This window comes from Equus przewalskii, unplaced genomic scaffold (genome assembly GCF_037783145.1).
Source record: "Equus przewalskii isolate Varuska unplaced genomic scaffold, EquPr2 ChrUn-10, whole genome shotgun sequence".
NCBI classification, from domain to species: Eukaryota; Metazoa; Chordata; class Mammalia; order Perissodactyla; family Equidae; genus Equus; species Equus przewalskii.
Window position 1 is genome coordinate 3,011,939 of NW_027228747.1, and position 24,961 is coordinate 3,036,899.

General features: G+C 51.2%; 2 protein-coding genes and 1 long non-coding RNA gene across 5 annotated transcripts; 2 read left to right on the forward strand and 1 right to left on the reverse strand.

Annotated features, from left to right (window-relative positions):
• The first annotated feature begins 492 nt into the window (after positions 1-492).
• THEM5 (thioesterase superfamily member 5) lies at positions 493-13,613 on the forward strand. Of its 2 annotated transcripts, XM_070607001.1 has the most exons (6): positions 493-629; positions 1,602-1,807; positions 2,956-3,094; positions 6,478-6,588; positions 7,289-7,455; positions 10,539-13,613. In XM_070607001.1, the coding sequence occupies exons 1-5, from the start codon at positions 499-501 to the stop codon at positions 7,419-7,421; spliced, it is 720 nt and encodes a 239-aa protein (XP_070463102.1). In that variant the 5' UTR covers positions 493-498; the 3' UTR covers positions 7,422-7,455; positions 10,539-13,613. The 2 variants fall into 2 exon arrangements, with proteins under 2 accessions (XP_070463102.1, XP_070463101.1); XM_070607000.1 differs by having other exon boundaries at positions 7,289-10,710.
• LOC139081425 (uncharacterized) lies at positions 2,345-21,970 on the reverse strand. Its single transcript, XR_011536521.1, has 3 exons — positions 21,704-21,970; positions 11,629-11,732; positions 2,345-3,950 (listed from the first exon to the last, which is right to left on the reverse strand). It is a non-coding gene; the product is annotated as an uncharacterized lncRNA (long non-coding RNA).
• C2CD4D (C2 calcium dependent domain containing 4D) lies at positions 17,347-21,022 on the forward strand. 2 transcript variants are annotated; one of them, XM_070606999.1, is made up of 2 exons: positions 17,347-17,561; positions 18,451-21,022. In XM_070606999.1, exon 2 carries the CDS (start codon positions 18,653-18,655, stop codon positions 19,712-19,714), a length of 1,062 nt encoding a protein of 353 aa, XP_070463100.1. In that variant the 5' UTR covers positions 17,347-17,561; positions 18,451-18,652; the 3' UTR covers positions 19,715-21,022. The 2 variants fall into 2 exon arrangements, with proteins under 2 accessions (XP_070463100.1, XP_070463099.1); XM_070606998.1 differs by lacking the exon at positions 17,347-17,561 and adding an exon at positions 17,773-17,879.
• Positions 21,971-24,961: the final 2,991 nt, after the last annotated feature.

The following is a 24,961-nucleotide window of genomic DNA, read 5'->3' on the forward strand; positions in this document are numbered from 1 at the left end:
GAGCTTTCGGAGTCTTGCTGCAGAGCGCATGCCACCAGTGCTCCACCAACACACTCCAATCAAGAGACCTCCCTTATCTTTCTGGGTTATTTTCTTGGATTCTCCCCCAAAAACTCCAGGGCAGCTCTCCAAGGCCCCATGTACCCCATACTATTTCTTTAGGCACTATTTTGCTCCTTTAACAAATATTTCTGTCTGAACTCAGGCCGGTCCTGCTCTGCACTCTTGTAGAAGCAGCACCGGACCCTCTGCCAAGCAGTGGGTGTGGATCAGGACAAAAAGCAAGCGTCCCCAAGCATCCTTGGGTGTGGTGTCACCAGCCCAGGCTTGCCTAATCATCTACAATGGAAACTTGCTGTTGAAAGCCTTATGACAGATAGTTAAAAGGCTTGTCTGAGGGTGGCGGCACCTACAGCCACAAGGTGCAGTTGAGAAGTGCCACTCACTCGCTTTGTCGTTCCTCAGGAGTCGGCCAGCAGCCCTGCCCAGTGCTCAGCCATGATAAGGAGAGGCTTCCCGGTGGCAGCGAGACTCAGCCACCACAGGGTCCTTCCTGGTGTACCCCACGTCCTGCCCAGACTCACCTCTGCCTCTGCGTTTGGATCCTCCACGGAGTCCCTGGTGAGTGAGTCTCCAGCTTAGCCACATGGGCAGCCCTTCTCCTGGGGGCCTGGGGCCTAAGGAGCACCCCCAAATCTCCTCTCCCCATATTGTGGCTGGGCAGGCAGGCAGTGTGTTCGGAGCTATTTGATTTGGCAAAGGGAAGGTGCTCTTGGGATACCAAGTAGCCCAGATCCAAAACTAAGACCACCAGGACACTTTCGTCCTGGTCTGAATCCTGTGTGGCCACAAATGAATCACTTTCCTCCTATGAGATTCAGACTATTGTAGCTGAGTTGTGTTGTTCTCAGATGGAGGACCCTGTGTGTGGTCTTGACAAGCAGCTGGATTACTGCCCACAGTTGTTATTGGTGTGTGAGCACTTGATGCCCATGGAGAACGCCTCATCCTCCCACAGATGGCACCACAACTCTGTGGACATTCAAAACCTGTTTCAAAGGAGCCACCTTCCCAGGCGGGCCCACAGCTGTACACAGTGCTGGAGTAGCCCCTGAGGTGAGGGGGTGGTAACAATGATCCTCACCAAATGTGGTCGCACCCGCTAGGGAAGACAGTGTCTTAGGATGGGCTCGAGTCTGACCACCAGCTCTCATGCTCACAAGCTTGGCAACTTTAGCCATATTTCCTAATCCATACAATGGGGCTAATACTAGCAGTTCTCAGCCTCAAAGAACAGCTCACAGGTTTTAAAACAGGACAATTGTAATACAGCACCACAGAGCAGCAGACCTCTACTTGTCATCCCCGTTCCTTTCTCTCCCTTCCTTTGCACTTTAGCCTCCCCTTGCCTAGTCACCCACGGGGTCCCCAAACCTTCTGTGAGAAAGATGGGCTGTTTTCCTCAAGTCAACACTAGCAGAAGGGATTGAGGATCTCAAGACCCAGGAGCATACTCCTTAGAAGTCCCACAGCTCAAGCAGCAGCCCCCACCCCCTAGGAAGCTGTCTAGTAGCCCTGATTTTCCCTTCCCGGGTCTCAAGATTCTGTGTCGAGAAGACAGATTTGAAGGATTATGTCCTTCCCAATGCCAGCTGGTTTCCAGACATGCTGAGCATGTACCAGGAATTTCTGGAAAAGACCAAGGCTGATGGCTGGCTCAAACTGCCCTCCTTCAAGTCCAACAGAGACCACATCCAGGGGCTCAAGATACCATCTGGGTTTGCAGTTTCCTCAGGTACTTCCTCAGGTAAGGCCTGATCCGAGTGCACCCGCGGCACCCGCACACCCCAGCCTGCCGGGAGCAGCTTAACCAGCCCCCTTCCCCGCATCCAGGACTCTGGGTGGGAAATTCAACATCCCCCTTCCAATTCTCAGACAGAGTCCTCTCTGCTGTCTAACTCCACCGCTTATACTGCAGCCCCAGGCAGGTGGATGAGAAGAGTGTCCTCTCAGGTCTCTGGCTAACCTCTATCTGAGGAGAGCACATGCACAGGCCTGGCTTTGTTCCCAGCTAAGAGTGTTGGCACCAGAGAACTGCCAGCTCCACTCTGTGCCCTTCTGCCTCCTCACCAAGTGTTCTTTCTTCATTGATAAGCCTTATCCCAGGTCCTGCTCCCCCATCAAATAAAGGCCTTGGGGTGGGGTGGGGCTCCCTCACTGCAGACCTCAGCAAGCCATCACTGCTCTGCTAGGCCCAGAGCAGCTCTCTCAAAACACCCACTGATCAGACTGATAGAGCTTCCACCCTCAGCTTTCTTTGTGTGCATGTATGTGTGTGTGTCCATTTTTTCTTGTCTCTCTCATTCATATACGTGGTCTTCCTGCCCAGTGTTGACTGGGGGCGTGTAGTAGGCAGACTACCCTTGGGTTTATGGCACAAAGAAAGCAGAAGAACCAAAATAATTTTTTAAAAGAATTTGGTATTCATCCAAAAACAATGTAGTTGTTGTTTTAAGAAAAAGAACTTTGGGGACTTTTCTGCATTTCTTTTACTGTTTAGTATTGTTGTTACTTTTAATTATATATTAATTATATATGGGACATTTTTAATTTTCAGGGTTTAAGCTCTGTTAAAGTCTTGACCTGGCCTTGATCCTATCTCCACCCTCAGCCGGGGAACTTCCTGAGTGTTTTTCCCTCCAGATCCAGGCCTCCCTGAAGTCAGGACTGTGCCCCCTCAGACTCAGGGGCTCCCTGAGGACAGGGCTGTGACTCTGCTCTCTGATTGACTGCTCTCTGAGGACAGAGCCTGGGTGTCCTCTCGTTCTCTCCTCAACCGTTTGACTGAGGCAGGGCTCACCCCATGGTGCTGAATCACTGGCCCTGCACCCTGCTCGAGCCCCATGCCCTCATGCGCTCCCCTCTCCGACTGCAATACTGCCCATCTCTCCCCAGACCAAGGTGACTGGCGCATCTTCACCAGATGCATCCAAGTGGAAGGACAAGGCTACGAATATGTCATCTTTTTCCACCCAACCAAGAAGAAATCCGTCTGTCTTTTCCAACCAGGCCCCTATCTGGAGGGGTCTCCAGGGTAAGGCAACAGGCAGCACCAGGGTAGATGTCCTTGGCTACGTCTCAGGCTTGGTTCAGCAGGTGGACCCACCACGACCAGGCCCTGGGGCCTCTCTCTAAGGAGCTGGGTGGGGCATGTGGGGCACTGGGCTTCAGTCTCATGATATCAGCCTAGAAGGACATCCCAGGTCCTCTGGTCCAGTCCCCAATATACAGACAAAAGAGAGCCTCCTTATCGAGGTCTAGGGATTTTCCAGTAAAAGGTCTTAGAGGCCACTTGGAGAAGAATGTGGTGAACTTGGAAGAGGCTAAGATTGGAATTAGGAGCCAGGCTTCCAGTCCTGCTCTGCCACTGCTGGCCTTGGGACCTTAAGCAAGCAATTTAACCACTAGCCTTCAGTCTCCTTATCTGAAGTCTGCGACAATCATATCTACCTGGCAGCGTGGCTGAGAGAGAGAATATTATGGGTCTGTGTGTATGTGCTCATGAACCATAAAGCACAAGACAGCCTCAGACACCATCTATCCAAACTTCATGTTTTGTCATGTTTTACGATGGACAAACTGAGGCACGCGGAGGCAAGGTATTTTGCCCAAGGTAGAACAGACAATCTAGGTCAGATCCAGGACTCTAACCCAGGAACTGAGACTCTAACTCACTTGCTCTCTCCACTGTGCTCTGCTGCCTCCAAACTTGGAGCAGACCCAGGAAGGAGCTTACACTGGACATAAGTACATCCACAAGGGAAATCAGGCTGTCCCTGGTCCTCTTGCCTAAGGCCACTGGGCCACCAAGTCCATGGTGCTCTGCCCTCTCCTCCAGCCCTCTTCCTGCTTTAGACAGTCACTGAAGGCTCTTGGTGGTGCCAGAGTTCCTGCAAGAGAGAGAGAGAAAGGAGGGGGTGGAATCAGCTTTAGGGCCTTAAGGCCTGTGAGGGACTCAATTGCAGTTAAACAGAATTCAGAGAGTTTAATAGACGTCTGCACCTCCCCAGGCCATGCATTCAGACGGCAGCCTTTGGTCACCTTGGCCATCCCAAAGGCATCTTCCACAGGGAAAGTGATTTCCACATTAGTGCATGCAGACACTGAGGAACTAGGTCGGAGCCATATGTAGGCCAGGGATCCCCTCTCTTGTGAAGAGGAAAACCCCAAGAAAGCAGGGGTGGGGGTGAAGTGTGGCTGACGTTTATTTAGGAGCTCATGGAGGCGGGGCAGGAGAAGCAGAGGAGGACCATCGACACTGAGGCCAGTGGATTGAGGGGGTCCAGAGAAGAGATTAGCACTGAATTAGAAAACCCCAGTTCAGCCTATCTCCTGTGTAGGCAAAAACCTAGCTCTTCCTTACTGTGTTTCTTCCCTGTGAGTCTCCTTTACTACTCATACAGAACACTTCACTTCTGACACTTCTGGTCATCAAATGTGTGGAGCTTTTTCCCTACACCAAGAAATTCTGCGACACCAACTGGATGTCCTCCAATTTACCTCAATTCTGACACTATCTATCTGGAGATAAGGTTAAGGGCTCAGTCCCACAAGACTGCCATCCCCAACTTCAGATGCCAATTGCAAGTAGTAGGTCCCCCGGTTACCCACTACTTCTGCCAACTTGGCTACAAATCAGAGGTTCCCATAACCCCCTCCTCAGGTTCAATTAATTTGCTAGAGTGGCTCACAGAACTCAGGGAAACACTTACATTTATCAGTTTATTAAAGGATATGATAAAGACTACAGGTGAACAGCCGGATGAAGAGATACATCAGATGAGGTCTAGGAGGGTCCCGAGTGCAGGATCTTCTGTCTTCATGGAGCTTGGGTGTCACCCTCCCAATGTGGATGTGTTCACCAATCTGGAAGCTCTCTGAACCCCATACTACTAGGATTTTTATGGAGGCTTCATCACATGGGCATGATGGATCATTAACTCAATCTCCAGCCCCTCTCCCCTTCCTGAACCGTGGGAAGTAAAAAACCCAAGCTTCTAATCATGGCTTGGTCTGTCTGGTGGCCAGTCCTCATCCAGGAGCCATCCAGCAGCCCACCCAGAGTCACCTCATTAGAACAAAAGACACTTCTATCTTCCTGAAACCCAGGAAGTTACAAGGGTTTCAGGAGGCCTGTGCCAGGAAAGGGGGACAGAGACCAATATACTTATTTTCTATTATCTCACAAGTACTGCCCCCCTCCCAGTCCCTAGGCAATGAGGAGAGGTAGTTACTGGCTGGTCAAGAGCTACCCTGCAGAATCTACACACTTGCCACTGGGTCCTCTGCCTGGCCAGTGAGGACAACAAGGGAAGAGCAGATTTAGGGTTCTTTGGCACCAACTCGTTTTTCCCTCTTTCAAGCAATGTGGGGAGGGAAGTGACTAGAAGTATACATGAGCTTTTGTAAACATTACCTCATTTAATCTGATGAGCTAGGGAATTATTTTTCTCACAATTCGTAGTGGAACAACTAGGGCTCAGAAAAGTTTAGCAGTTTGCTCAAGATCAAATAGGCGGTGAGTGGCAGAGCAAGGAGTCAAACTGGGTAGGTGTGGTTCCATGGTCCCCAGCTCTTTCCACCAAAAGGAGGAGGAAACCAGGGTCCTGGAAGCCCATTGGTGGCAGGAGCAGGAGGGTAACTCACAGTAGTGCAGCAGAGCCAACTACCTGGTCCATGGAGAATGAGGATCGTGCTTTTGAAAATCAGAAACTCAAATCTGTTTTGTGTTATCTACGTTCTAAAGTTGGGTGCCTTTCTACTTTCCCCAACTTAACCAACAATGAAGCAGCTTTGGCATGAAGGTCAGCTTACACAAGTGAGGATGAGAATCTTACACACTTTAAATAAAGCAAATGTTTGTAGCATCCTGCTGAAGCGGCTTCCCCAGGCAGATCTCTCAGGAGTCCATCCTGTCAGCACTTTATGGGTCACAAGTTACGTGTCACATTACCAGTCTTGAAAATGCGGGCTCAGCACTGGCCATAGGGACTTGTCTCTTGAGAGCTGGACCAAGCCAGGCTATGGATGGCTTCCATGCCTCAGAGACTAAGCTAAAAAGTTCAGGAGCTTTTCCATCCCCCGTATGTACACACCTTTCCAAATTATGGCAATTGCTGCCAGTAATTAAGCTATGAATCAGAAAAATGTTCCACCATTAACTCTATCAGAAAAAAATGTTTTTCCTAGTGAAATAAAATAATTATATCAGTGGTTGCTAATACATGCTGAAGCAACATGGAAGAAAAGCTGAGTTGATTTTGACTGGTTTGATCACATGGGACCCACCTCTGTTTCCTTCCTTTCCTGGGGAAAGGTAGACCCGGTGGTGGTTCCACCTCAGGGTCGGGGAAGGCTCAGGGGGACAGTATACCCAGCAGCTGCAGCCCTGGTCTTGCTCTCTGCCCCCACCCCCAGGTGTGCCCATGGAGGGTCCCTGGCAGCCATGATGGATGAGACCTTTTCTAAAACTGCCTACCTGGCTGGAGAGGGACTGTTCACACTAAGCCTCAACGTCAGGTTCAAAAAGTAAGTACAGATCATCAGGGTGTTGGCCAAAGTCACGTCCCTTTTCATCACTGAAGGGGTCCCATCCTCAGCAGTAGGGGTGCGGGAGCCCTGTCTGTCACTCTTCTTCCCCAGCCCGCTGCCAGCAGTTCCTCCAGTCCCTGGCCAGAGCACACTTCTGCCATCTGACTCTGGGACCAGCAGATGGGCCCCGAGCCCAGAGCCGCTTAAGTCCTGAGGCAGGATGGGATGAAGGGAAGGATGTGGGGACGGAGGGGTGAAGGGATGGGGCCCAGAGATTCACGTGAGGGATGGGCTAAGCTGCCTCCTGGAAAAGATTGAGGACCAGAAGATTTACATGTCCTGCGTCACCTGGAGCAGGGACAAGCGGACAGTTTATGCCAAGTCCTCAGGTAAAGAGGTCCTCAGGTAAAGAGGTCCTCAGCTCAGCCCCGGGCCCTGTCCTGCCACCACCACCTGCAAGCAAATGGAAGGGAGAATGCTAAGGATCCAGTCCCAAGCTGGGGTCAAGGTTTTTAGAGTGGGATCGGACACCTGCAGTAGACAATGATGAATGACAGAGAACCCACTAGGATTTTTTTTTCTATATATGTATTGCCCAACCTGTACCACAAGGACAGGATCCAGGCACTGGGTAAATGGATATATTGCTCAGAGAGCCCCATCAAGCTCCTGCCCTCAGCTCGCCTTTCTCTTTCAGGTGTTTTCCTGCAGCTGCCGCTGGAAGAGGACTCGTCCCCGTAAGAGTCACCATGTCTTCTGGAGGGCCTATTACTGACTGCCCTGCCTGCCTGGGACCCACCACAGAGGAGGGAGGGGTCCCCAGGAAGTGACTGGTGAAGTGAGAGGGAGGGCACTTCCCTCTGAGTAAGTAAAGTCTCACAATCACGTTCGCAGCCCAAGACCCTTCTGTAGTTGGAAATCAAAATCCTTCCAGGGCCTCCCACACACCCACCTTCCCATTCAGCACCAATGGAAGAGATTGACTGAGCACCAGGACCAGGTGCTGGGTGAGGCCCCAAGCACACTGTGACGAAAGACAGGGTCCCTGGCCTCAAGATGCACAACTGCAGGCCAGGAGCAGAGTACCCAGGGTACCCATCAGCTCCCCTACTTCACCCTGACTCCTATTGTGGGTACAGTGAAGACACAAAGGGAGGAGGGGTCAATTTTTCTCTATGAAAGCAACCAGTCTAGAAAGACTTTCTAGAAGAAGCTGTGCTTGAACTGAGACTTAAAAGTTAAGTGGTGTTCATCAGGCAGGCAGGAGAGGGGAGCCTTCTCTGGGCAGAGGGAGCAGTAAGAACAACGGGGTGAAAGAGCACAGTGACTTTATAGACCAGCAGGTATTGAGTGGGGCAGGAATTCAGAGAAAGGGAAGGTGGGCTGAGGCAGGAGCAGACTATGGATGGCTTCAGAAACCCTGCTGGGGAGCTTGAACTCTGCTTGTCGGCAACAGAAACCTTGAAAGGGTTTGGGCTGGGGAGTGACATAAAGTTTTATTTTTTAGAAAGTTTACTATGATGGAAGTAAGAGGTCAGCAAGACTCAAGGTGGGAGTACTGGTTAGGAGACCCCTGCAGGGTTCCAAACTAGAGACAATAAGGGCCTGACGTAGGTCAGAGCTGTGAAGACAAGAGCTATGGGAAATGGGCAATCGAGGGAGTGCTGGACGTTGCCACTAACTGTGTATAGTAGATCTGTGAAGGGAGACTTCAAGGATGACACTATTTCTGACTTGGGGATTCCAGGTGGCACCACTGGGAATGCAGTGGAGCAGGTTTGAGGTGAGGGGTAGATAATGAGCTCATTTCACATGCATTGAGCTTGAGCTTGAAGTGCCCATGGAACTTCTACCACATGGCAATTGTTAGCAGGAACCTGAATATTGTGATTTGAAGCTCAAGATTGATGAACCACTGACCCAGTTTGTAAGTCATCAATATAAAAACTGACATGGAACCCGTGGGAGTGGATTATGCAGAGTGAAAGCGAGGAAGAGGCAAGGAGAGTGACAGTGAAGGGACAGGAGAGAAAGAAGAACAGGGAAAGGGGTCAAAGATAGAAACTTCAGTCACTCTAAGGCTTAAAGTTGGGGTAGAGATCCAAAGACCACTAAGGAGACTGAGAACAGGACAGGAGAGACCATCCTTAGGCGGGCAAGGTCAGTGTCAAATGCTGAAGAGAAGGCAGGATAGATGAGAACTAAAAAGAGGCCTTTGGATTTGACAGTGAGGAAGGTGGTGTTCTCCTTTGCCAGGAACAAAATCCAGATTACGGTGGATGAAAAAATGAATGGGAATGACAAAGTGAATCTAGATAATTCTTTCTAGGAATTTCATTGTTGTTATTGTTATTTAAAGAATGAGGTTTGAGTATATTCACGAATTTCTTTGGAAGGAGCCAGTGGAGAGAGCCTGAAACTCTAGGAGAAAGAGAAGTGTCATCCAGCTGAACAGGTATCTGGCCTTAGAGATGGATCAAGAGCACCAGTGGAGACAGGAGTCACAGGAGAGAATCAACATGACTCTGAGGCCAAAAGGAAGGAGGTGAGGGGTGCAGAGCAGGATGGGAAGTTGAGGAGATTCACACCAGCATGCCTAGAATTCCTCAGTGAAATAGGAGGCAAGGCCATCAGTGGGGAAAGAGGTCTGGAGGAAGGGCAATGATTTGGATAAGCCACTGTGGGGATCAGGAAAACAAATTGATCAAGTATATGTGGACCGAGGCAGGCAGAAGGCCCAGCTGCTGGTGGAAAACCCATATTTGGAGTGGCACCAATGCGAGGTAAGAGGAGGGTATGAGCCAGCTGGCAAGACCCAGGTTGATAGTGGATAAGGCAGATAAGGACAGGTAAAGCAGGAAAGAGAGCGAAATGGCTGGTGCTCATTTCTAAGGAGGAAAGGTTTGACATAAGGGAGAAGAACACAGATGGAAGGAGGCAATGGCAATCCAGAAGTCTGTACCTCCTCTGAGCCTGTGGAAGAGAGGGGTAGGAAACTGAGCAGCTTCCACAGAGACAGGCAGGATTCCATCAAGGCCAGTAGGTGGAGAGGATGTTCAGGAAGAGGTCAAGGATCAGAGAAGTTTTACCAAAGAATGAGGGCTCCAAGGGACATAACATAAAGAATTTTATTATTAGGTATGGTAAAGCCAAATGCTGAAATAGATAAACCTTTACATCTCCGTAGCTTAACCCATATCTCAAATAGAATGTACTTCTCATTCACATAAAGTCCAGTTGCTGGTGTCTAGGAGTCATTCAGGAATCTGGCTAACAAATGCTCTGCCATCTTCAACACATGACTCCCAAAGTCATCCTGGGTATTGACACCCAGTTGCCAGATAAGAGAAGACAGAATCACAAGGGAGGTGTTTGAGGGCCAAGCCTCAAAGTGTTGCTGTTGGCCAGAACTCAGTTACAAGGCCCCACCAAACTGTGAGGGAGGTTGGTTGGAAAATATGGTCTAACTATATGCTGTAGAAGAAAGGGAAATGGGTTTGGTGAGTAGCTAGCAGCTACTGCCTCAGTTTGAGAGGAGGACCGGCAGAGGAAAGAAGAGTCTATGTCCAAACCCTTATCCTGGCAAGTGAAGAATTCGAGTTCAGGCCTAAGATGAGGTTCCAGGATCTAGGGCTGGGGCTGGGGATTCAGGGGGTCAGAGAGGATGAAACTCTTTATGGAGTGGAACAGGGTCAAAGAGTTGTGCACAAGTTCAGCAGTGTTGGGGAAGTAGGTGGATCAGGTTCTCTTTCCAATAACTAGACCACACACTTCCTAAGCCATCAATCTTGAATGATGGGCAAAGGACTGGTTTTTGATTTGAAGGGCCCTGACCCAGTGCTCTCCAAAAGCTGGAGAAATACTGGAGGCCATTGCCAGAAATCTTGTGGCAATGTCCCCTCCCCCATATACTCAGAAAAACACTTTCTCCTTTTGTGCTTTCACAGTTGCCCTTGATAATCTGTTAAACCCAGAGTCTAAATCATTGGATACCAAAAACCTATTGTCCTTTATTTATGGTGAAGAGGAGCCTAATCTTCATTTAAACACTCCCAAGAGAAGAAGGGAAATATATTCCATCCTTCCTATGCAGTCAAGAAAAGGAAAAAAAAAACAAAACACTTGTACTTGAGTTTCCATATTAAAATAGGTCAAATGCATCCTTGCACTGCTCTGCTGGGGCCAGTTTCAAACAGAAACAGGCACAAGCTGGAAATCTACAGAGGTGGGAGGCTCTCAGGCAAGGCCCCATGGCCAGCCTGGGAGAGTCAGCCTTGACTGGACAAGGCCAGGCGGGCAGGCAGGGATCTTGGTAAGGGAAACATCATCAGCTGCTTGAACACTTCTCTAGTGTCTAGGGCTTTGAAAGATGCTTCCCCTTTTCCAAAAGACCAAGTATTACAGCTTTCTGGACAGAAACAAGAGGAGTTGCTCCCTCTACACTTTAAAAACCCACTCCCATGTGTAGTGCATTCATCTGGAGTGCATCTACTGCCAAGGTAGATGAGGTGGCATCCTAGGCCATCCAGGCAAATGTGGCAGCTTATTCTGCTTGAAGCAGAGTATATATGTTCTACAGACGCCTAATTCAAGTGCCAAGAGAAACCAAAGAGTAAATAAGGCAATTATAAGAACAACCATTTCAAGAAGGCAGAGGACATCCGTAGCTCATATCAGCTCTTAGAGAAGGGACACTAAAGGCCTTCTCGGAACTGAGACTGCAGAGCTAGGTCACTCATCACAGGTCCTGGGTGAGGAGCCAGAGCTGCAAGGCACAGTATATCACCAACCGCATCGCTTGCCAGAACCCACAGTGAGCACTGGTGGCCAAGTCATGCAGTCTGAAGCCTAGCATTCAAAGCCACAGGACAGACGGCTTAGCAAGAACGAAAAGTCCAAAGAGTCTTGTAGCAGTTGCCCTGAGGAAAGGCCTATTCATCTGGCTCGAGCCCAAGAAAGCACTCTGTACTCCCAGTCCCCTAAGTGTCCTTCTACAATGCCATCAGCAAAGCAAAGGAGGTCAGAGCCCTGGCTCACCTGTGAAGTTCTCAAGCAGTGACAGCGATGGTGCTGGAAGAGGTGAAGAGGCAGCACTCTGGGTCCTCATTCAAGGGAGCAGCTCTGTTCACATCTGAAGACCCCTAGGGTACAAGAAAAAACAATGCTCTTTGAGATAGATCTGAGTTCTAGTCTTAACTCTGCTACTATTTGGCACATCATTTCTTTTTGGGCCTGTTTTTCGCTCTATAAAAATGAGAAGGTAGACAAGGTGACCTCCAACTTTCTTCCAGGTCTGATATCTTATTGTTCTAATTAAGTCAACTTTTGGCCACCCAATGTGCCAGTTATTTGCTTGATTGCTCTCAGATCCCCACCCTCCCCCTACTCTGCCTTAGATTGCAGAGGGCTAGCGCCTACAAACTGCATTTCCCAGTCTCCTTTGACATCCAGCTTTGGAAGGCCCTGGTGGCAGATTGGAAGGTGGGAAGTAGGGAGAAGTAAGGGTATTCCTCCCCTCTTCTTTGCTTGGGAGGCAACTCAAGTAGTGGCTGTGGCTCCATGGTTACCGATCCTGCTACACAGCCCTCACCATCCTATTTGCCTTTTTAGCTCTTCCAACACCTTTGTAATAAGTTCCCTGAGTTAAACTCCCTCTGTTGAACCACCTAACAAGTGCTGTTTTCCTCATCAGACCCTGACTAATACAGCCAGGCTGTGGATTATCTGTAGTCAGTTTTCATTCCCACTGCTGTACTGCGAAGGTGGTGTACATTCTTGCATGCACCCTTAATTTTATCCACCAAGAGAAGGAAGTGGAAGGAGAGAGCGAACAGGGAAGTGTACTGTCAAAGATTGAGATAAATCCACTCACCATTCACCAAAATAAGCTCAAAATGGATCAAAGACCTAAAGGTGAGACCTGAAACCATAAGCCTTCTAGAAGAAAATGTAGGCAGTACACTCTTTGACATCAGTATTAAAAGGATCTTTTCGGATACCACGTCTTCTCAGAGAAGGGAAACAATAGAAAGAATAAACAAATGGGACTTCATCAGACTAAAGAGCTTCTTCAAGGCAAGTGAAAACAGGATTGAAACAAAAAAACAACCCACTAACTGGGAAAAAACATTTGTAAGTCATATATCTGACAAAGGCTTAATATCCATAATATATAAAGAACTCTCACAACTCAACAACAAAAAAATCAAACAATCCGATCAAAAAATGGGCTGGAGACATGAACAGACATTTCTCCAAAGAAGATATACGGATGGCCAATAGGCACATGAAAAGATGCTCATCATCGCTGATCATCAGGGAAATGCAAATCAAAACTACACTAAGATATCACCGTACACCCATTAGAATGACAAAAATATCTAAAACTAATAGTAACAAATGTTGGAGAGGTTGTGGAGAAAAAGGAACCCTCATACACTGCTGGTGGGAGTGCAAACTGGTGCAGCCACGATGGAAAACAGTATGGAGATTCCTCAAAAAATTAAAAATAGAACTACCATACGACCCAGCTATTCCACTACTGGGTATCTACCCAAAGAGCTTGAAGTCAGCAATTCCAAAAGTCCTATGCACCCCAATGTTTATTGCAGCATTATTTACAATAGCCAAGACATGGAAGCAACCTAAGTGCCCATCAACAGATGATTGGATAAATAAGATGTGGTATATATATATACAATGGAATACCACTCAGCCTTAAAACAGAACAAAATCGTCCCATTTGCAACAACATGGATGGACCTTGAGGGAATTATGTTAAGTGAAATAAGCCAAATAGAGAAGGACAATCTCTGTATGACTCCACTCATATGAGGAATTTAAAAATGCAGACAAAGAGAACAGATTAGTGGCTACCAGGGGAAAGATGGGGTGGGGGTGGGCACGAAGGGTGAAGGGGTGCACCTACAACACAACTGACAAACAATAATGTACAACTGAAATTTCACAAGATTGTAACCTATCATTAACTCAATAAAAATTTTAAAAAAGATTAAGATAAATCCAGATCTTTGCCCATTTTTCCCTGCATGCTGCACAGCTGAACACAGCTAGAGAAAAAGCAAACCACCATGCTGTCTGGCCCCACTTTAACGTCCTGATCACTATCCTAACGTGGGCCCGCAATGCTGCCCAGCAGTCATCCTGCAGTTCTCTAGATCATTCACTGTCCTGCTCTCCTAGGCGACTGTTTCATTCCTGGTCCTCTCTACTCAAACCCTCAGGACCACCTCATCCCCCATCATTACTCTCGGCTGATGACCTCGCTTCTTGTTTCACTGAGAAATTAGAAGCATTCAGAGAGAACAAGCTTCCACCACCTCAACTCTCCACTAGTCTCCTTTCTCTCCAGTAACTGTGAGTGAACTGTCCACACAACAGGCAAAGGACAACCCTAGATCTGTTTCTTATGCGTGACACCTATTTCTTCTTGTCTACTTGAGAAGATTTCTCCAACAATTCTCCTTTCTCTCTTCTGCATTGTCAATTTTCCCCTTTCTACTTGGTCTTTTCCACCAGCATGCAAACATACTATTATTTCTGTCATTTAAAAGGTTCTCTTGATTCCACGCCCCTCCCTGGCCACGGCCCGACTTCCCCCGACTCTTTCACCAAACTCTTCAAGAGTTGTCTTTACTCTCTTTCTTTCTCCTATTCTTTCTTGAGCCCACTCCAATCAGGCTTTTTTTGCTCCACTCTGTCACTGAAGCTGCTCTTGTCAAAGTCACCTGTGGCTTTGCATTGCTAAATCCAATGGTCAATTTTCAGTCCTTGTCTTACCAGACCTTGCCACAGCATCTGGCACAGCTGGTTCCTCCTCCTCTCCCCCGCTAAATGTTGGAGAACCCAGGACTCAGACTTTGGATCCTTTCTCTTTTCTACTAACACTACATCAAGTCTCATGACTTTAAATGCCATCGACATGTCTCTTGGTGCCCACTTTTATACTTCCAGTCTAGACCTCTCCTCTGAGCTCCAGATTCGTATATCCAGCTGCTTGCTCAACATCTCTAGTTAGATGTCTAATCAGCATCTCCAATTCAACAGATCTAAATCTGAGCTCCTGATACATCCCCCTCTCGGTAAATGGCAACTCCATTTTTCCAGTTACTCAGGCCAAAAACCTTGGATCATTCTTTCTCGTTAAACAGAGATGGATTCATCAGGAAATCCTACTGACTCTATCTTCAGAATATATCCAGAAACTGACTACTGCCACCCTGTCCATGCCCTAATCATCTCATGCAAAGATTATTTCAATATCCTCCTATCTGGCTTCCCTACTTATGTCCTTGTCCCCCTCTTTTTATTCTCAACACAGGCACTAGAGCGACCCTTTTCATGCAGAAGTCATATCTCTCCTCAGCTCACCACAGGTAAAAGCTAAGATTGTTCCAGCGACTGCAAGCCCAAACAGAGTCTGGTCCTGCTATCTCTCTGACCTCATTTCCCCCTTACTCACTCTGTTCCAGCTACTCTGGCCTCTTTGCCTCCTTGAATACTCCAAGCATGCTTCTGCCTCAGGGCCTTTGCATTTGCAATTCCTTCAGCCTAGAATGCGTTTCCCTCAGACATCCTTCCTCTCTCTTTCATATCATTACTAAAATACTACACTCTCAAGGTGGCCATCCTTGACCACTCTATCTAAAATTGGATGCTCTCCTGACACCCTCTCTGATCCTTCCCTACTTTAATTTTCTCCCCAACACTAATTTCCATCTAATAAGCTGTATTTTTTACTAATTTATTTTTGTCGATTGTCTTTCTTCCCCTACTAAAGTATAAACTCCATCTGACCAGGAGATTGATCTCTTTTCTCCCTGCTGTATCCCCAGAGGCGTGCACAGTGCCTGGCACATAGTAGGTAGTCAATAACTATGAATGAATGAATGAACAAATGAATGGAGCCACATAATCAAACTTCTTTGAATCCAACCCTACCTGTGGACTTCTTATTATACAAGCCAAAATGTCCTTATTATTAAGTCAGACTGAGGTGGGATTTCTGTTTTCTTGCACTTTTAGCAGAAGTCAGCCTAACTGATGCCCATATATTATCTCATATAATCCTCAGGCCAACTCTGAGAGTTAGGTTTATTCTCTCCACTTTCCAGATGGAAATGGTGAACCCCAGAGAGACTGAGTTACATGCTAGAGGTCACTCAGCTAGTAAATCGCAGAGCCCGGTTCCCCAACCCGTCTGACTAATGCCAAAGCCATGAGTTCTTGGCTGCAGCACTCCACGCAGACTACCCTTCCAGAAACTCCCCCCAGAGATGAGCTGAGTCAGGAGCCAGGGGAATGGAGGGCCTGGGGGTCACCAGGGATCTCCACAAAAGAAACACTTGCTCCCTCAAAAAACTCAAGTATCAGATGTCAAAATAATCATCTTGTGTGTTTCCCACATTTCACAATGTGTCTCTTTGTTGTTCTTGTTGCTGTCCGTCTGTCTCTCCCCTTAGACTGCTCCCATTCTATGTATCCCCAGCACCTGGCACCATGAACGGATGAACAAACTGATCCAGGTACAATTCTGCTTAATGTCATTAATTCATTCAATAAATCCTGATTGAGCACCTGCCTTGTGCTAAGCAGTGTCCTTGTGATGCCTACAGTCTAGTAAGACATTAAATAAACAATCACAGAAATAAATTACAGAAAAGATTGTGACCGAAGCCATAAAGGAAAAGCATGGGGTGCTGTGAAAGTACACAACAGGAGCCCCTAATTCAGAGGGCACGGTGCCAGTGAGGGCCTCCAGATCTGAAAGATGAAGGAGGAGCCGTCCTAGGGGAGGAAAGAGCCTGTACAAAGATGCCAAGAAGGGAATGAGCTTGATGCCTTTGAGAGATTGAGGGATGGTGCTGTGCCTGGAGTGCAGTCCACCATCTCTTCCTGGCAGAGGTGGCCTGTGCTTCCTAGGATCTGCCTGGGAGGGATGGAAAGGAGAGGGGAGACAGCCTCCATGTTTGCAGTTTAACAGCCTTCTGCCAAGGATAGTGTGCACAGGCCAGCCTGACTTTGACCCACTGATAGACCAGCTCTGTCCTTAGAGTCTCTTATGTCCAAAAATCTTGAGCCTAGTCACTTTTCCTTGAGCCAGGGTAATTCAGAGAACTAGTCATTGCAAGTCACTCTGGGAGCTTCTGGGATGGCTCCAGAACAGGACAATGGGGGCCAAAGCAGGATTCCAGCAAGGAGGGTTTTGCAGAAGATGTGGTTTTGAAGTGGATCAAGGCTGCCCCAGAGAGAGAAGCCCAAGGTGTCCAGGCCTACATGCCGATCTATATGACCAGATTCACATGTAAAGTCATACAACCACACAATAACCAGACCGCACCCACACTAATACCATTTTAATGACTTTTTACATCATCTTTCCTTTGTCTGGTAAAAATAAGCCACGTACCCATGCCTTATAAATTTAGCCCTAACCCTCAACACCTTGCAGCTCTTCACTGCCCATGGGTCCTGTCCCCGTGCTATTCTCTGAATAAAGGAGCACTACTACCAGACTTTGAGAGTCCAAGAAATCTTTCCTCAACTCGCCTCGCTGAGCCTGCGTCAGCCATGGCTCTGCGCTTGACCTAGGAGGCTTGGGATGGGGCCAGCGCTGCACAGAGGGCTGGAGGCTACTGCCCACTAATGGCAGCCTTCCCTCTTTGCTGCAGCCCTCCCCAGCTCCCAAGCGGCCCAGACCCAGCAGAAGCCGGGGCCCAGGGCTGGCTTGCTGTTAGAAACCTGGAGGAAGGAGTTAAGAAGGCCGGGCTGATGGCCGCGGAGACAGAGCTGTGTTTATCCAGGAAAAGAGGTCGTACGTAGGCAACGGAGGCCCCTGCCAGCTCCTCCCAGAAGGACGGAGCTGGGGGAGCAAACTGGAGAGGAAGCTGCTTCCCTCGGGGCTGTGAATGGCTCCCGGCTAGAGGCCAGGACCCAGCGGCGGCCCACAGGTGAGGCCTGCACTCTGGGCGCCCGACCGAGCCCGCCGTGGGCTCGGACTCCCAGGCACACGGTCTGAACATCGCGCTCGGGAGGTGCAGCGCGGGGGACGCGCGGCGGCGGAGTCTCCTGGAGCCAGCTCTGGGGGTGGCGGAGACTCAATGCTGCCTTTGTGCTCAGAGGCTTCCTAGGGAGAAAAAGGAGTGGAGGGTGGGAGGGGCGCCCCAACGGCCGGGCCCCGCCCTGCAGACTCGGGATGCCGGTAGGGCTGGGAGACTGGGAGCGGGACCGTCAGGGCTTACGGGGGCCCTTGAGCGGTGCCCCCGAAGGTACGTCTCCCTGGACCGGCCCTGGGTGCTCGCAGGGCAGCAGCCAGGTGTGCAGCGAGTCCGCTTCTGGCCTAGAGCGACTCGGGAAGGCGAGGGAGGAGATAGAGGAGGCAGGTGGGGTCAGGGCCCCCAGTCTAGAGAAGCTTCCCCCGGGGGGTGGGGGACGGGGCTAGAGGGAGCCGGAAAGGCGCCAGACCCGACCTCGGAGAGCCTGAGTCTTCGGAATGGGAAGAGGAGAACGAGATGAGCCGGCCTAGGGCCGCGGTGTCTCTTCGGGGGGCGGGGCATATGAGCCGGGCTCGCGATCTAGGTCCGTGTTTGTGACTACAGACCTTTAGACAAAGCGAGTGTTGCTCTATTCTCCTAATAGTAGCCTAGGGTTCTAGTGGCTGTGTTGGGCCTTCTAACTTTTCTAACTAAAAGATGTACTAATCTTTCGTACCAATGGGAGAGTCAGTCTGTGCACTCGAATGTCCGAGGCCTGCATTTGAAAATGAGACTGTCTGGTCCTGGGTTCCCTCCATCTCTCCCCGGCCCCCACACTTCGCCGCCCTTTGTTTTTCCTGCTCAGATAAGAGCCTGTGCGCCCCGAGGACCCGGGGAGAAGGGCGCGGCGCCGGACCACCCGCTGTACTTTCGCAGCATCACCCATCTCCGGGTCGTCTTCTCTCCTCGCCCTGCCCAGCTCCGCCCAGGTCTCCACCCGAGCCGCTGCTGGATCTGGACTCTCTCGGCCTCGCGGAATTCGGACTTTCATCACCACCACCCACCGCATGTGGCTCCTGGAGAAAGTTGGCTACAGGGTGGGGACCGCGGAGCCCGGGGCCGGGTGGGCGCTCTCTGGCCTGTTCCCTAAGCGCCGCGCCCCAGGCCCGGCTGCGCGCGCCTGCCCCAACGTCCTCACACCGGATCGCATCCCGCAGTTCTTCATTCCGCCTCGGCTCCCGGACCCAGGCGGCGCCGAGCCCCGGGCCGGGCGCGACTCGGGCGGGCGCGGCCTCCCCGCGGCCTGCTCGCTGCCGCACCTGGCGGGCCGCGAAGGCTGGGCCTTCCTGCCCGAGAGTCCGCACACGCGCCGGCGCGAGTCCCTGTTCCACTCGCCGCCGCCCGCCCCCACTGGGGGGCTTCCCCCGGCGCAGTCCCGGCTGCACTTCTCCACTCCGGACCTGCGCCTCTGCCGGGCCCCTGACAGCGACACGGCCTCGTCACCCGATTCGTCGCCCGTCGGCTCGCCGCGGCCAGGCTCCGGCGAGCCCCGGCCGCCCAGGCCGCACTCGCTGTCCCCGGAGGAGGCGAGCTCGGCCGACACCAGCCCGTACGCGCCGCGCCGCGCGGGGCCCCCAGCGCTGCCGCTATTCCACCTCGACTTCTTGTGCTGCCAGCTGCAGCCGACCAAGGACAGCGTGCTGCGCCTCGGGCCCCGGGGCGGGCAGCTGCGGCTCTCGGCCGAGTACCAGGCCGGGCCTGGGCGGCTGCGGCTGCGCCTAGTCAGCGCCGAGGGCCTGTCCCGGTCGCAGGCGGGCCCCGGGAGCGGCGGTGGCGGCTGCTGCGTGGTGCTGAGGCTGCGACCGCGCTGTCGGCCGCGGGGCCAGCGGAGCCGCGTGGTCAAATGCAGCCCCAACCCCATCTTCAACGAGGACTTCTTCTTCGACGGGCTCCGCCCACCAGACCTGGCTGCCCGCACTCTGAGAGCCAAGGTGCTGGACAGGGGCGAAGGGTTCCGCAGGGACGTGCTGCTGGGCAAGTGCGAGGTGCCGCTGATGGCCCTGCTGCCTCTCTTGGGTGGGGAGCTAGGTTCAGGGGCCTCCCTGGCTCCTGCCCATCTCAGCCTGTAGACTGAGAGACTGTCTCTTCCTCGGAAGGTCTCCATTGGGTCTGCAGTCGTTCTTTCCATCTGCCAGACATGTATTTATTTTTGCTCATAAAATGTCTGTTTTTCTCTAGCTGCATATCTCCCCTTGTTGGCCCCCTACACTCTCAGATCTGCAGCCTACCCTCTGCCCTCTGCCCTGGCCATACAAAGGCTAGAAGAAGCACATTCAGATCGTCTGAGCTGGAGCAGGCTTTAAGCATCGGTTCTAAAATTTGAATAAGCATCAGAATAACCAGACATCAGAAATCCTGGATGAGCTTGTTAAACATGCAGAATCCTGGGCTCCATCCCCAAGAGACCTTGATGCTAATTCAGAAGGTCTGGGCTGGGTAGGTCCTAGGGTTCCTGTCCAACAAGGTCCCCACCCCTTCAGGGGGTCCTCCAATCACTGAGTCACTCCAGAAAAGCTCCATGACTGAAACCAACATAAGCCACCTTCCCCTGGGGCTTCCTTGGGGCTGCAAAGGGAAATCAGCACTTCCCCACCGATCCACCTCCCCACTCGCACCCACATCTGTCCTGAAAGGAGATGAAATGTCTGTGTCTTGGGAGTGAGTCAGGTGATGTCTGACTAGCACACAGTGCCTTTAGGTGTCCTGTCTTGCCTGTCCCTTCTGCACCTGTGCTACCCTGGGGGGCAAAGCTGGAGCTAAGAGCCAGAGCAGCTCTTGGGTACTGAATGACTGAGATATAATGTCCCAGGGATCGAGATCTTGGTGGAGGATGACGTCCTACTGGAGTGTAAGAGCTGTTCTCAAGAATGCCCAGAAAAGGCCACACCAGTGAGTAGGGGGAGGGTGTGGGAGATGGCTAAATGTAGGTCAGAATGTGTTTACCTCCTACCTGAATGTCCCTGACGTCAGCAGTGACCTTCTTCTCTCTCTCTTCACCTTCCCTGAAGCTGGTTCCTCTTGGCTTAGGCCAGGCTTGGAGGAGGGAAAGGGAGAGAGAGGGAAGGAGGGAGGCACTGGGCCAACCCGGCTTCCTTCTCCCTTCCCCTCAGGGCCTTTCTCATTTCCCTGGTGCCCCTGATTCGAACCAGGGCTGAGCCTGCTGGATCCTAATAAACCTCGGTGTGTGTAATCCTAACACACACATGCACACTCCTGCATTCAGAATGCTCCCCAGTTCCTTCTCCCTCCTCTGATTAGGCTCCCCCAGAACCACAGCCCTAGGCCAGGGAAATCTTGCTCCAGATGTCCACCAGGTGGTAGCATTGATCAAACAATAATAAACGCTAACAGCTGCACAAGGATCACCACGCAAAGAACTGTTCCAACAATTTGTCAAGTTATTTATTCTTCCCAGCAACTCCCATGAGGGTTAAGTACTATTGTTATCCAATGTGACCTTGAGCTTTACTCATCTAGTGAGGAGTAGAACTAGGATTCAAACCCAGAGAGTCTGCCACCAGAGTCTGGGCGCTTAACTGCCTCACTATAATATCCCCCGGCAGCCAGCTGCCACCTCCCAACCAGGTCACTCTGAAAGGGGTTTCCTCCTTCCCTAGGATGACGGTTCTCCAATCTTTTCGATCTGTGAAGCCACCCATATGTCTAGCCATATCCCTGGGCACTATCCTTCTTCAGCCCCAAATCCTCCCATAACAAACTTGGGTGAGCGACTGGATTTGATGCCCAATGGAAAGTAGCTGGAAAGAAAGGTAGAGGTCATTTAACCCTCATTCATGCATTCCTTCAACAAACACTTTGAGAGAGCCTACGAGGTACCAGGCATTGGACACAGCAGTGATCCAAACATACGTGGGGATCAGACAAGTTACAAAATGAATCAGTAAAATGTAAAAAATGTTACTTGATAATATAGAGAAAAACAAAGCAGGAAAGGAGCATAGGAAAGGGGTCAGATAAAGAGAAGGAAGATTATAGGATGGAAATTGGGAGAGAGGGACAGAGACATCTCTTGCTTTGCACCAAGTCCTGTACTTTACCTGTGTCATCCCGGGCAATCAGCGCAACCGCTCTGTAAGGTAGGTATGGTTATTCTCACTTTACCGAGAGGTTCAGTAAACTTGCCTGGAGGTCAGCCCTAGCTGGAGGGAAGGTTTAGGACTGTGGCTCCACCCCGACACACACACCTGTGCACACATACACACCCACACACCACACTGCTCAGAGGAGGCTGTGAGGTGGGAATTCGAGTCCATTCCACTCAGGAGCAGTTCACTCAGTGTTCACAGCTGGGAACTGTCCCCTGTGATGGGGGCCACAAAGTCCCTGGAGGAACTTCCTGGCTAAAGCCACAGAAGCATGCCCTGGGGCAAATAAGGTCCTAAAGAAGCCTTCCTGCGTGCAGACTGCTCTGACCTCAAAGTATGTTTGCAAACACAGTCAGGACAGTTATTATTGTCCCCTTTTTACTGATGTGGTAATTGAGGACTAAGAACTGACAGGCCTCATTCTTATCCAAGTCTCTTGGCTCCAAAAATCAGAACTCCTGTTTTTCAACCCTCCTTGCTTTGTCCAAGCCCAAGTGACCACAAGTGTTAATTGACAGATGAGTGGTACAGGCAGGGTCACCACAGAAAGTTCAGGGCCAGGAGCTGGGGTCAAACTCCCGCTGTTCCCTCCACCCACAGTGGCCTTTGTGACGGAAAGGGGGAGGGGTGGAGGCTGTGAGATTACAGATACTCATAGAGCCTACGTTGTCCTTTTTTTAATGCTTGAGGGAGGCCTCTCCCTGAGCCACTCCAGTGGGTTGAGGTCTCCCCAGGAATGGACCTTCTAGGGAGGACCCAAAGAAAGATGGTCTCCCATCACTGGCACAGGCTTCCCAGAGGGGGTGGCCCTCGAAGGAGAGGGGTGGAGTGGTGTGTGGCATGCAGGCTGCCCAGGCCTCACGTACTTTCCACCTTCGCACGCCCAGGCCCTCCCTGGAAGGGCAGGCTTGCACTGAGCTTTAAGTGGTTTCTGTGGTTTAGGGGGTGGGGAGGAAGGGAAAGAGAAGTTGGTGACTGCTCCCCAGTTCCAAGCCACCACCACCACCTCCACCCCCTCCAGGCTGCTTGCCCCCTGCGTTGAGATTCCCCAGCCTGATAAGGGAACTTGTGGGGGGGGGGGGGCGTGAAATGATTCTCTGATCCCTATCAGCCTCTTCCTTGAATAAGAATGTATTTGAGGAGGAAATAACCACTGCCCTGCTTTGAAAGGAAAGATTCCTCCAGAAAAGGGGCTGTGATTGGAGCAGGAGGGAGGAAAGTTAGGCATGAGGGGGGATTTCCCAAAAGGATGACCAAGGTACTTTCTTGCCCTAGGGAGAAGGAACCCCAGCCATCCATGCTTAGTGCAAGGAAGGGGTAGAGACATGAGACATCTAGGAAGCATGTGACTCGCTTAGGCCTAGAAGCCAGGACCCTTCCCCCAGTCACTTCCTCCCCACCCCACAGTGGCATGAAGTGGCAAGGTTGGGAGTGGCAGCCATACCTGTGGTATGTAGGGTAGCAGGGCTGTGTGGCATTGTGCCAGGGCCACATGCCCATCCCCAGACATTGTGTATGGCCTCCACTCGGTGCCCGTGATTGGAAGGTCAGGAAGGGCCCTGAGAGACCCAAAGTCACAGAGGAAGAGTGGCTTAGAGAGGAGAAGAGACAGAGAGGGAAAAGCTGGAGAGGCACAGAAAACAGAGGAGCCACCGGCAGGGGGGTGGGCAGGGAGAGGCACAGAGAGAGGATATGGAGTGGAAGCAAAGCCAATCACCTGCGGGCGGGTGGGGATGGGGAGAGCAGAACAGCTCTGCCCCAGCACGCTCGCACAGCCCTGTCCCTCTGCCTCTTGCTGGCTCCACTTGTCTGCAAGAGGGCGCTGGGTGGAGTGGTGCTTCAGAGAACGTTGCTTCTTACTCCAAACCTGCCCAAGGGGCAGAGCCCCAAGACAGACCAACATCCTGTTCTGTGCAGAGAAGTGTACACAGACGCGTGGGCCACGCATTTACCAAAAGGACACAGGATAATCAGAGGCGCAGAGGCACAGACACACACCCTCAGACTCTCGGTACAAGAAGGTCCCCAAAAGTTTCCACTCCACTCTTCCTCACACCCTATCCCCTTGTTAACCATCCTAGGAGTCGGAAAGTCCTTCTCTACTTCTAACTTTGTCCCTCTTCAGCCATTGGAGACTCTAGGAGCTACCCAGGAGCGGAGGTGTTGATGGTAGCAAAGTGTGAAGCTTCAGGGTAGGGCAGGAGTAGAGGATAGCGGGATGGGAGGGCAGGAGAGGAAAGGGACAGCTGCCTGCCTCTGCCTTCTCCACGCCAGGTGCCACGTGCACCAGGTGGGGGGAGTGGGCGAGTCACGAGGCCGTGGCGTGGCTGGCTCCTGCTCTGCTGTTTACCAGCTGGAAGCAGGAGCAGGAGGAGGTGCCAGGGAGCCTCCCCACTGCAGCCTGGCCCCTGGCCAGCCGGCCTGTTGGGTAACCAAGAGGGCCAGGCTCAGCTAATCAAACTCTGGGCTGAGGCTGTGCAGGAAAGAAGTGGCATCCAGGGCCTGCAGAAGCCTTGTCGTGTGGCCCTCTGCAGAGCCCTTCCTGGGTGCAGGCTCCAGTGCGGGACCACTCAGTCTGGGGGCACTCCTCCCAACTAGTGCAGTGTAGCATCTCTCCTATCCTCTCCCCTCTCCCTGCTCCTCTGCCTCCACACACTCCTCCGGGCCTGCCCGCAGCCCCCAACAGACCAGGACGATGCAGAGGCATCAGGCAGCCAGGGAATTCTAGAGAAGGGCAGTGAGGGGCAGGGGCTAAGCAGGCAGAGGCCTCAAGGAACTGAGGAATCTCTGAAATGAGTCTGATCTCATCCTGGAGAAGACGCACAATCCCCCCCAAGTAAGTCATCCCCTCCCCATCTCTCCCATCCCCGTCTCCCCTCTTGCTGTTGCCTGTCTTGATCAGGTAAAAAGCACAAGATTCTGAAGTCACAAAGACCTAGGTTCAAATCACAGCTCAACCACTTATTGTCCTTGGGCAAGTCCTTGGGCAGGTTGTTAATATCGTTGAGCTTCACTTAGCTTTTGGGTAAATCTGGAATAATTACATTTGCCTCATGGTGGATGTTGGAAGGATGGAAGAAAAAGCATGGATTTACATAAAGTGCCTGGCAAAGGGCCCAGCACACAGTAGGTGATCAATAAATGCTAGTCCCCTTCCCTCCACGTATCCTGTCTCCCCTCAAGGCTCCAAACTCAGTTCCTCTGGTCTCT

What these genes read in the sequence shown, in the direction of transcription:
- THEM5 (XM_070607001.1), top strand. Translation starts at nt 499, where the DNA reads ATGATAAGGAGAGGCTTCCCGGTGGCAGCGAGACTCAGCCACCACAGG. An exon ending in ACGGAGTCCCTGGTGAGTGA is followed by an intron (nt 630 to 1,601) that starts GTCTCCAGCTTA and finishes CCGGGTCTCAAG; the next exon opens with ATTCTGTGTCGAGAAGACAG. An exon ending in TATCTGGAGGGGTCTCCAGG is followed by an intron (nt 3,095 to 6,477) that starts GTAAGGCAACAG and finishes CCCCACCCCCAG; the next exon opens with GTGTGCCCATGGAGGGTCCC.
- C2CD4D (XM_070606999.1), top strand. Translation starts at nt 18,653, where the DNA reads ATGTGGCTCCTGGAGAAAGTTGGCTACAGGGTGGGGACCGCGGAGCCC.